General features: G+C 40.1%; 1 protein-coding gene across 7 annotated transcripts in view; it reads right to left on the reverse strand.

Moving 5' to 3' along the window:
• Window positions 1-3549: 3549 nt before the first annotated feature.
• DHX57 (DExH-box helicase 57) overlaps window positions 3550-12367 on the reverse strand; it is a 63720-nt gene continuing 54902 nt past the window's right edge. For 6 of the 7 annotated variants that reach the window (XM_055327025.1, XM_055327023.1, XM_055327027.1 and 3 more), the window contains one exon: window positions 3550-11406. In XM_055327025.1, coding sequence (XP_055183000.1) covers window positions 11263-11406 — 144 coding nt within the window. In that variant the 3' untranslated portion in view covers window positions 3550-11262. The remainder of the gene's footprint in view (window positions 11407-12367) is intronic. The other variant, XM_055327024.1, reaches the window with a different exon arrangement.

Here is a 12367-nt window from a genome sequence, read left to right on the forward strand (position 1 = left end):
TTGTGTAAGGATGAAATAGCTTTTGAATCAGAATATAGCGGAATATGTGCTTTTTTGTTTGAAGCTTGAAAGTTTCAACTACTTGTAAAATCTTAACACATAAGCTATATAACTTTTAAAGCCTTTCAAAGTGAGCACTGGCTGATACCTCTAAAAAAAAAAAAAAGGTAAGTGTCACGAGTATTTTGCACTGAACTGAAACGTGGTTCCTGTGCTTGGTGGATTTGACCAAGGCTTTCGGCCCATGCTGCTTTCTGCCTGTACCGCATTCCCGGGTCAGGCTTCCCTGGAGGGAGAGATGCAGGAACACGCTTCACTACAGCTGGCCCTACCCAGTGGAAGCCAGGCAGGGGCCAGGGCTCGATATGGAGGTTTCTGGCCTAGAAACCTAGGGCGGTATCTCAGATTGTCATTTGAGGGTGTTCTCAGGGGCAGGTCTAGAGTGACCTCGGGGTTCTGACATCAGATTAGAACCCCAGGCCTCTGATTCCCGAGGACATGGGTCAGCAGACTTGGAGACCTTGGGGCGAATGCAGCCTGCTGCCTCCATTTGGTAGGCTTTACTGGCACACAGCGTACCCACCAGTTTACGTATCTTCCGTGCCTGTTTTTGAGTCATGATGGCAGATTTGAATATTGTGACAAACTATATGGCTTGTATTTACAGAAAAATAGAGCCCTTTACAGAAAGTCTGCCCTAGGAAATCCTTGAAGCAGCCTGATGTGCCAGAGCTTGGAGCAGACTTCCAAGGCAGTTTGGAACTGGATAGGCCATGTGCGCTGCTACAGGGCAGCCTCACTCGCTGCTCCCTGGTCTGTCCTCAGGGATCATCTGTGCACACAGCCCTTGAGTTCCCACGTATGCCCCTTATTCAAAAGAAAAGAGAAGCGGTACCTTTTGGAAGAAAGACTTCAAGATATTCAGGTTTTAGGGATGCCTGGGTGGCTCAGTGGTTGAGTGTCTGCCTTCCACTCAGGTTGTGATCCTGGAGTCCTGGGATCAAGTCCCACATCAGACTCTGCATGAGCCTGTTTCTCCTCCCTCTTCCGATGTCTCTCATGAGTAAATAGAATCTTAAAAAAATATATTCAGGTTTTAGGGGGTCTTTGAATGCAGCTCAGTAACAGCTATTTCTCTGCCTGGTTGTCTAATGACAGGATGTAGCCTCACACTCCTCACACTTGAGCAAGCACCAGAATCAGCCAGAGAGCTTGTTAAAACATTGCAGGGCCCTACCCCCAGCAGACTCTGGCTCAGTAGGTCCAGGTTGGGGCCCAGGCATTTGCATTTCTAACAAACTCCCAGATAATGGTGATGCTACCTGTCTTGGGCCACAATTGCAAAAGTAATTCAGGAACTTTGGGGGAAACAAAGTCCTTCCTTCACAACTTTGAAGTTCCCATGATCCTAAAGGGATTTAGTGCGTAGCCTTTCTCCTTGTGACTAAGACCTCGTTCAAGTCTTGGAATATCTTTGAAAAGCAAATAGGAGATGCAGAATAAGAAATTTAGTGTGGAAATGATTTTGGCAAAATACGGGGAGACCTCGAGATGAGGGAAGCCAAGTAGGAAATTGCGCCTTGGTCCAAGGACAGGTGCATTGGTATTGGTAGATTTGTTTGCTGTCAGGCTAGTGAGCTGGGAGAGAGACTGTTTCTTGGCAACTGAGTCCTCCGATTGTTTAAACAATGCACCTGTGAACAAAACCTGAGTGCCCAAGAGGGTAAATGATCTGGCTCTGCCATGGAAACCTCATATTCTTATCATTTTGTCAAATCTATTTGTATTTCTAATATTTACTCCCATGCAATTACACACTAATTATGTAACTACAGCATACATGCACTGCTTTTAGCTTGTTTTAATGTAATTTCAGATTTATAGGAACTTTGCAAGAACAGAACAAACAAATCTCATATATCCTTTTCTCAGCAGATGTTAACATTTTACCACATTTGTATTTTCTATGTGTGTGTGTTCATTTTATCCCCCTGAACTGTTTGAGAGTAAATCATGGACATGATGGAAAAATGACATTCTCTTAAATAACCACAGTACAGCCATCAAAATCAGAATAGTAACATTGATACAGTGCTGTGATTTAATACACACCTTATCCATATAATCTCAACGTCCTGTATTGCAAAAAAACAAAAAAAACCCACAAAATGAGTTTTAAAATTTGGACAATGTATCATGTTCAGTCATGTCCCTTCCTTTAATCTGGAATAGTTCCTTAGTCTTTCTTTGATTTAATGGGACATTGATATTTATTTTGTGGAATGATCCTCAATTTGAGTTTGTCTGATGTTTCCTTTTGTTATAATTTGGTATGATGTTTTTGGTAGGAATACCCTGGAAATGATAGTGTATTTTCAATAAATCATATTGGGAGGCACATAAAACTGGTTTGTCCCATTTCTGGTGATGTTAACTGATCATTTGGTGAAGGTGGTGTTTGTCAAGTTTCTCCACGGTGAAGTTACTATTTTTCTAAGTTTTTTTTTTTTTTTTAACTCCTTTCTACATCCAGTGTGGGGCTTGAACTCATGACCTTGAGATCAAGAGTCACATGCTCTTCTGACTGAGACAGCCAGGTGCCCCACTATATTTTTTTTAATAAAGGGATCTTAACAACAAATTTTTATTTAATTTTTATTTTTTTATTTTTTTAAATAATTATTTTTATTGGTGTTCAATTTACCAACATACAGAATAACACCCAGTGCTCATCCCGTCAAGTGTCCCCCTCAGTGCCCGTCACCCATTCACCCCCACCCCCCGCCCTCCTCCCCTTCCACCACCCCTAGTTCGTTTCCCAGAGTTAGGAGTCTTTATGTTCTGTCTCCCTTTCTGATATTTCCTACCCATTTCTTCTCCCTTCCCTTATATTCCCTTTCACTATTACTTATATTCCCCAAATGAATGAGAACATACACTGTTTGTCCTTCTCCGATTGACTTACTTCACTCAGCATAATACCCTCCAGTTCCATCCACGTTGAAGCAAATGGTGGGTATTTGTCGTTTCTAATGGCTGAGGAATATTCCATTGTATACATAAACCACATCTTCTTTATCCATTCATCTTTCGATGGACACCGAGGCTCCTTCCACAGTTTGGCTATTGTGGACATTGCTGCTAGAAACATCGGGGTGCAGGTGTCCCGGCGTTTCATTGCATCTGAATCTTTGGGGTAAATCCCCAACAGTGCAATTGCTGGGTTATTTATTTATTTTTAAAGATTTTGTGTTTAAGTACTCTACACCCAACATGGGGCTCGAATTCAACAACCTTGAGATCAAGAGTTGTGTGCTTGATTGAGCCAGCCAGGCACCACATTTTTTTTTTTTTTTAATTTTTAGAGAGAGCACATTTTATGTGCCATCAGTAATGGGGGGCAGAGGAGAGAATCTTAGGCAGGCTCTACATCCAGCACAGAGCCCTATGTCGGGCTCAATCTCACCACCCTCAGACCATGATTTGAGCTGAAACCAAGAGTCAGAGGCTTAACTGACTGAGCCACCCAGGCACCACAGGCACCCAATATATTTTTAAAAAGAACTTTATTGAGAGGTATTATTAACATACCATAAAATTCATCCACTTGAAGTATAGATATCAGTGATCTTTACTACATTTAGAGTTGTGCAGTCATCACCACAATCCTTTATTTTTTTTTTTTTAAACATTTCCATCCTCACAAGAGTCTGTATCTCATTTGCAATGAATTCCCATTCCCACTCTCAGTCCCAGGCAACCACTAATTTTTTGTATCTGTAGCTTTTACATTTCTGTACATTTCATATAAATGGAATCATACCATATGTGGTCTTGGTGTCTAGCTTCTCTCACTTAGCATTATGTTTTTGAAATTCATGCATGTTGTAGCATGTGTCACAGGTTCCTTTTTATGACTGGATAATATCCTATTGTGAATATACTCCTTTTTGTTTATTCAGTCACCATGGATATTTGGATTGTTCCCAGTTTGGAGCTATTGTGAATAATGCTGCTGTGAATATTTGTGAAAAACCTTTGTGTGGACATATATTTTCATTTCTCTTGTGAAATAACCTAGGAGTGGAGTCACTGGATTATATGATAAATTATGTTTAACTTTTTAAGAAACTCAAGCTATGTTCTAATATAGCCACACCATTTTATGTGCCATCAGTAATGTAATGAGGGCTCCAGTTTCTCTGCACCCTTATCAGTACCTGTTATGTGTGATTCTAGAGGTTATGAAGTAGTATCTCCCTGTGGTTTTCATTTGAATTTCTCTAAAGACTAATGAGGTTGAGCATCTTTTCATGTGCTTATTAACTCATTTGTATATCCTTGGTGAAATGTTTACTCAAGTATTTTGCCCATTTTAAAAACTGAGTTTTCTACTTGAGTTGTAAGAGGTCTTAAACATATATTTCTAGATATACAATTCTAGATACAAGTGCTTTATCAAAATATAATTTACCAATATTTCCTCCCAGTCTGTGGCTTGTCTTATATTTTCTCGATGTTTTTGAACTGCAGAAGTTTAAGAAATTGACTAAGTATGATTTATAATTTGTTTTATGTTACCTATCATGCTTTTTGTGTTTGTAGCTAAGAATTCTTTGCCTAACTTAAGGTCGCATAGACTTTTTAAAAAATATTTTATTTATTCATGAGAGACAGAGACAGAGAGAGAGAGAGAGAGGCAGAGACACAGGGAGAGGGAGAAGAAGGCTCCATGCAGGGAGCCCGACGTGGGACTCGATCCGGGGTCTCCAGGATCACACCCTCGGCTGAAGGCGGTGCTAAACCGCTGAGCCACCCGGGCTGCCCTCACATAGACTTTCTTTTTTTTTTTTTTTTTTTCTAATTTTAAACATTTGTTTATTTTAGAGGGAGAGCGCATATGATTGGCGGGAGGGGCAGAGGGAGAGAATCTCAAGCAGATTCCTCCCTGAGCACAGAGCCTGAGGTGGGGCTTTATCTAACAACCCATGAGATCATGACCTGAGCCAAAACCAAGAGTCAGGTGCTTAACCAAATTATTCACCCAGGCACCCTCAAATACATTTTCAAGAGGACGTAAACCATACATTTATTCCCTACAGCTACTTCTTTGGTGATATACAGAAGTTTCCTCACAATGTGTTTTTTTTTTTTTTCTCCCCTTTCTCCTTCCACCTATTTCCCCTTACAGTGTTTAAAGAAGCACACCTAGGGGTGCCTGGGTGGCTTAGTCGATTAAGCATTGCTTTAGGTCATGATCCTGGGGTCAGTCCTGGGATCAAGCCCCACAGCAGGCTCTCTGCTCAGCAGGGAGTCTGTCTCTCTCCCAATCCCACTGCTCATGCTTTCTCTCCCTCTCTCACTTGCACACTCTCTCTCAATAAATAAAATCTTAAAAAAAAAAAAAGCACACGTAATTGCTGAATGAGATGAGATCTTTCAAAAGCAGAATAAAAGACTTAAAGCCATTAGTATCCTTCCTTTAATGTCAACAAATAGGCCATCTAGTTTCTTTAGAACCTTCAAAGGCTCTTGCAGGGGGTAAATTATGCTCCTGATTGAATTTATTCAAGGAAACTTTATTTCTCCATTGTCCTATTTCTCCTTTGTTCCTGTTTATATCCTGACTTCCTAGGGTGGCTGGCACATAGCACCTGCTTAAAATGTTGGTTATATTGAAATTACGAGCATAAATGTCGGATGAATGTCTGCAACCCCAGTATGGGTCTCAAACTAGCCATGTAGTACACATTAGTTATAAACTGGACCATCAGCCTCCCTCTTAACTAATCAGATTGCATGCTTCAATTAATCTTCGCCATGCTTACTATGGAAAAGGGTGGTATAAAGATTTATGGGCCAGAAATAATGGGGACAGCTGGAGTTTAAAGGGGAAAGTGCACAGGTGAATTTCAGAGACAGAAGGGTAGCATTAACAGCAACGTCTATGATTACAGATTGTTTTGTTTTGCGTCTATAGTCAATGGATTAGTTTCCTCCTCATATGGGATAGTTCCTTGGTGCCCATGATATAGCATGGCCCCTGATTTGTAAGGACATCTGTCTTCTAAAGAGCATAATGTATCTTTGATTTTCAGTCTGGTAATCTTGCTAATAATCAAGTCCTAAAACAAACTGATTTTTTTTTTCCAGCTCAAACTGTAGAAGGGTTACTGAGCCTAGAAATTACAGTTCCCAATGAGACTTCATGTTAGATTTCAACATTTTACAGTTATCTACCTAGAGAGCTATATACTCCCATCCCCCTTCTTAAAACCCTATTTGTGTTATACCATATTGGCCAAAGTCTACTAAGTTGGACTCTGTTCAAATAACAGAAAGATAAAGTAAGGGTGTGCACATTTCAGACATCTTAATGTGGGCCTACACGGGAGAATTTCAGTTTTGCAGTGAAAAACATTAGCAATATGAGTGTCATATACAAATTGTATTTTCAAAAACCATGTTTTAACTTTTCACATTTTCAAAATAAGTGATATTTATAAAAACTAAATTTAATGGTAGAACATGTTTTTAAAATAAACATATCCCAGGGCACCTGGGTGACTCAGTTGGTTGAGCATCTCCCTTTGGCTCAGGTCATGATCCCAGGGTCCTGGGATGGAGCCTCACATCAGGCTTCCTGCTCAGCAGGGAGCCTGCTTCTCCCTTTCCCCCACTTGTGCTCTCTCTCGCTGCTCTCTCAAATAAATAAACTCAAAATATATATATATATATATATATATATATATATATCCCTACCCATCTGGGTGTGCATGGTTTTTCCCATTTGTACATATAATTTCCTCAAATTATTAAGCACTGTATTTTGGTAACAACATGATGGATTCATAAGCTCTTATGCACACAGTACATGTTTATTAGAGTTGATTTGGGCATAATTTTCAGAGACAACTATGGGCATAATTTGTATCTAATTAATAGACTTTTTAAGTAGTTACCTATCTCATTTTGTTTAGATTTTCTCCACCTTGGCACTACTGATGATTTGAACCGAATAATTTTTTGTTGAGGGGGGTGGCGGATCCTGTGCCTTGTAGGATATTTAGCAGCATCTCTGGCTTCTAACCACTAGATGCTGGGAGTATACCCCAATCCCCCATTCAGCGGTGACATCTCCAAGATACTGCCAAATGTCCCCTGGTGGGCAAAATTGCTTCCAGTTGAGAACCACTGGTTTAAAACAAGTAAAATATACATTTTCTCTTATGAGAAAACTTCTTTATAGTCTTTGTACATGATAAGATCCTGTATTGTAGTTATCAACCTCTGGACAAATACAGTCTTACTTGAAAGGTTAACACAACTTTTGTTTTAATACATTTGAAAGTTAAGGATGGAATGAGGCAAAACTTACCACAAGGGGACTCTCAGGAAGTAAATGAGTCTTTTTGGCTATGTTATCCTGTCTTGAATCATTGTAGAAGAAAATTGGCCATGGATAATCTCCCTTTCATAAAATAAGTTCATTCAACATGGAAGGAAAATAAACTCCTTTAGGCCATTTTCAGTAAAACCCAGGTTGGAGGTAGCAGTAACTGTGTTATAAGGATTATGCAGGAATCTGCATAAGGAATAATAATTTTAAAAACCTGTTTGAAATGCTTCTGTTGAAAATATTTATTAAATATATAATTGCACCATATTTAGGAATATCGTTATTTATAATGTCAGGATCATCATCCTAAACACTGATTTTCATTGTTGGTATTTATGGGAAGTTGCCCCCTACTTTTTAAAAGATTATTTGTTGAGAGAGAGAGAGAACCCATGATTGGGAGGAGGGGCAGAGGGAGAGAGAGAGAGACAATCTCAAGTGAACTTCACACTGAGCATGGAGCCCGACACGGGGCTCCATCTCCTCATCCCAAGATCATGACTAGAGCCACCCAGGCACCCCTGGGGAAATTGCCTTTTCAAACAAATCCCTCATACTGTCTTTGTTGCAATTTGTTTTTTTCCTAAAAAGTTGAAATATAGGTAGGAAATCCAGTGAATGAATCTAAGCCATTCTCCTGTAGCTATCTCACTGGGGCACTATGTCCTAGCTTATATACTCAATCAGCTGGGTTGGAACCGACTCAGGAGTAGACTCGGGGATGGCCCCACGGGCAAAGATGGGGCAGAGGCTGAACTGTCTGTGGGGACAAGTTCATGTTTAGGCTGCTGTCCTGTATCTTTCCTAAAGAGTATCAAGCGAGTGATTCTCCAACAGAACTCCTTGTCTCTGCTCTTTGACAGAACAAATTATTAAGACATCTAAGATTTTAAAGCACTTTGAAGATTAATGATTGGCTATAAATCCTATTTAAGACCAATCTCTTTGATAAATCACTTTAGGGATAATAACTTATAAATGGCAAGAAAAAGGTCTCTTCTGTTAATGACTCACTGTGGTTAATGGTTTACACAGTCATTACATAGCTTTACATGCATAAGACTAAAAAGACACGAAGAAGCCTGTCACTCTGGAACAGTCTGAAACGACTGCTGTGGCAATAGACTGAGCTGTTTCTACAGTGTTTCCACCTGAGGCACTGTCCTGTGAATACTCAAATACTGACAGTTTCAGGATCAAGATCTAACTTCTGAAAACAACAGCTCACTCTGTATTTATTAACTGGCTAAATATTTTAAGCAAGTTCTCCCCCCCCCCCCACGCCCCACTTTGGGAGAAAATAAACCCTGGGAATTATGCCTAATTCTAGCAGGACTTAGGAGGAAACCACCAGAATATACATAGGCTTACGTACAATGGCACCATGAACATAATATAATTCTGCTGCCCCCAGGGATCTTTATTTATGTGGCAATTAGGTGACACACAAAGGACAATGTCAAGAATGTGACGCCTGAGCTCCCCAGCTCAGCCCAGCAATTGAGAGAACAAGACAGAATGCAGTTTTCAAAAAGCCAGCCTGGGCTGCATCTGAAAACCACACCCTTGGTCCCAATTTGCTTACATTTGCTACATTTTAATTTTACAAAGTACTTTCACAAGGTCTTATTTTATGATAACCTCTTAGGGATATATTAAAACCATTGCCCAGAAAGGAAAAAGAACATTTACCATATATGCCTACAGATCCACAGGCTGTGTGCTTTGGCATATTATTTAAACTGCTCACTAACAGAATGGGAGGATAAAGACCAAAGTTCACTACTTGTCAGAGAGTTTGAATTGTAATATTCAGATATGGAACTCAAGTAGGAAGAAGACCAACCTAATGCTTTGCCAACCTATGACCACCTCTGCAAGAATGTTTACCTTGTTTTCATCTCCTGAGAACTCCCCACTGACACAGACTGCAACACGAGGGGACTACTTCTGTAGCAAGTACTTTACCAATATTGTTTCCTAGCTAGATTCCAGTAAAGGTAAAACAAATATGTAAGAAACATTTACAGAATTCTCCATACAATTAACATGAAGTGCTTACCATCTTTCTGGGGTTTAGACATCTGGTTTCACCTTGAAATGCTATACTACATTCTGATCTTCAATTGCGAAGAAGTAATCCCGTTTCACTTATTTCATAATTTTAATGAGGGGGCTTACGAAGTTCAGTTTTGGGGGTGGGGGAGGATTTTCTTATTCAGTGTCTTCAATCAAGGCTTCCCAATCTTTTCCAATCTTTCTGGCACATCTGTGAAATGACTTGTGCGTTTGTATGTGGCTGCAAGTAACAAGCCCAAGAATAACTTCCTCGAGGGGAACGATTTCGCAGCACTTTGAATGGAAAGTTCTGTTGTTTATCGCCCCGCTGTACGCTCTGCTGCAAACTTGTGTTGAAGCTGCAGGTCCACTTGGGCAGATGGCTCCAGCTAGGGCAGCCAGCACGAGCTCCACTATAGCACCAAGAGTCAAAACTGGTTTAAGAAATGTTTTAGAGGGTTAGTGCGGTTTTCTCCTTCATTTCTCCTGAGCGGTTCTGTAACATGAGCCTTGTTTCAATAGCAAGTCAGAACTTGAATACTGCGGGTGCTATGCATATCCATGTTTTTTTACTTAAAGTGAGGACATGAGTTAATGCCTCTTAAAAATACTACTTAGAGTCTAAACATTTCAAGCATGCCAAAGCTTCAACACACTTGACACTGGCCATTTGGGACAGTCTGAGAGGTTTTCTGAAAACTTAAACATTTGAAGTAATATGCTGAAAAGGGAACAGCCTTCACTGAATTGGTTTTGCTGACTAATTTGGATTGTATCCATAATATGAAATCTGTAGTGACTCTACCTGGGCGCCAGAGAAACACAAGAATATTTTTTCTATGCAGCTCTTCGGGATTCTTCCAGCCACACTGATAAATGTCCAGAGAAAATGTAAATGTATTCATAGTTTTCAAAAATGCTAGCTCCCCATTCTCCTAAGTGGCAGCTGAAAATAAGCAGTCTCATGGAAGATATTTTTATGGCTGTAAATCTGACACTAGTGTGGCAACCTTTTCTACTTCGACTATGCCAAGTTGGATGAGAATACCATCAAAATTCCCCTTTGGGTATCGTGAAATGTGGCCATTAGATCTGAGCATGTTCCTAAGAGAGAGCAAAGATTCCTAATTGGAAAACTGAAAACAGAACAAAGACACCTGGATTGTTCTGCTTTTCTGAACAAGAATGGTAAGTATAAAACCAGCTTGCATTTAATAACAAGAGCTCTTCAAGGTTGTTTTTTTTAGGCCGACTTTTAATGAGTAAAAATAAAAATCCCTCAGAAATTAGGTTTAAGTTTACTTTGTAGCCTAGCCTTAAAATGAAATCTTAATTTTTCTTGTTCACATGATTTTTTTTTTTTGTCCTCTGTTCTAACTTCTTTCAGATGAGCCTTTATGATAGATAAAACATTCAGTATTTCTCCCCATGCTCCTATCTTACCCCAGGAAAAAGCAAGAGAAAACAAATACGTACATTAAAACAGAATTGTATTAAACATTCACTTTTGTATTAGGAGGGGAATTTCATTTATCCCAGAATAGTCACAGAGAAAAAGACAGCAAGCTGGTTTTGAGACTGCCTCACATCGACACTCCAAATTGTGCTGGGAGTGCCCCTGAGCTGTTAACAACACTGTCTGGGAAACTCCTCTAAGGGAATGTGGTGTCTCAGCTGAGTGGGCAGTGCCTGGGCCCCTCCAGGGCAGCCCCAGCACAGAGCTTGGTTGGAGGTAGAGGTGCTGCTATTATTTCCCAGGTAAGCAAGAAGCAGGGGAGTAGCAAGCACTCTCCTAAGACTGGTCTTTATTGTGTGGTGACAAGTTTCACAATTGTGCTGATGATCCGAGATCCTCGCGGACATGTACACAGATCTATGCTTGGGTTTTTAATCTTATCCTGGAGGAGCTGGTCAAGTTCGCAACGCAGTTCCTTTACTAATTCAGCCACCTAAAATGAAAGTTGCAATGTAAGCCGTGATTGGGTCAATGAGGGAGGAAAGGTTCCTAAGGGAAACATCTCACGGATGACTGTCATTATTTTAGATTTCTGGTAGTAATTTTAACTCCATGGTGGGGGGAGGGGAGAAACTAACACATTTTTATTCTAGAAGTACTTCTAAAATTTCTTGATGCAGCTCTAAGAACGTTCACTCAATGTCAGCTCTGCAATATAATAAATGGGGTCCATTATAAAAAGTCTCCTCTATCACATCTCATTTAAAGAGAAGATTAAATCTGGAAGAATGGCTTCTATGTAGCGTTCTACATATTAAGGCTTGGTCAACTTTTACAATTTGCTCCAAGAGAAGCAGGAAAATGGAGAATTAAAAATGCTAGATATTAAAGCCAAAAAATCTGTAGCTTTGGGATACATTTGATGCTTTCATGGGAAGAAACAACTCCACCTTTTTTATGGCATTTTCTTAATGCTGATGTACAGCGGGCACTGGAGATGTCTTCCCAAAATGGTTGCTGCTCCCCCATTATTTGGTAACCATGCAGTTTGCACCTGGCCTAACTCAAAAAGGCTCATGCTATGAGCTCTGCCAGAGTGGCTCAGATCATCACGGCCTTAGAGTTTATGACATTCCTTTGGTCATTGAAGTTGGTTTAAGAGAAGAAGTTTCTTGTCTCCCTGCTGGACAGTGTGCTGCTGCACAGATGTGAGGCCTGGAGCTATGGCAGCCATCCTGCTATCATGAGGTCAACCAGGCTTTTGTTGTCCCTGGGCTGCTGAATTAAACCAACCCTTTCTGGCTTTCTTGACCTGTACTGTGCAATACAACAGCCATCTGTCACATGTGGCTAATCTAATGGCCAGTTCAAACAGATGTGCTGGTGTATGTATGTAAAATACATCCCAGATTTTAAAGATTTAATATAAAAAAAGAGTATAAAATATCTAATAA

This window comes from Nyctereutes procyonoides, unplaced genomic scaffold (assembly GCF_905146905.1).
Source record: "Nyctereutes procyonoides isolate TBG_1078 unplaced genomic scaffold, NYPRO_anot_genome, whole genome shotgun sequence".
Lineage (NCBI taxonomy): Eukaryota > Metazoa > Chordata > Mammalia > Carnivora > Canidae > Nyctereutes > Nyctereutes procyonoides.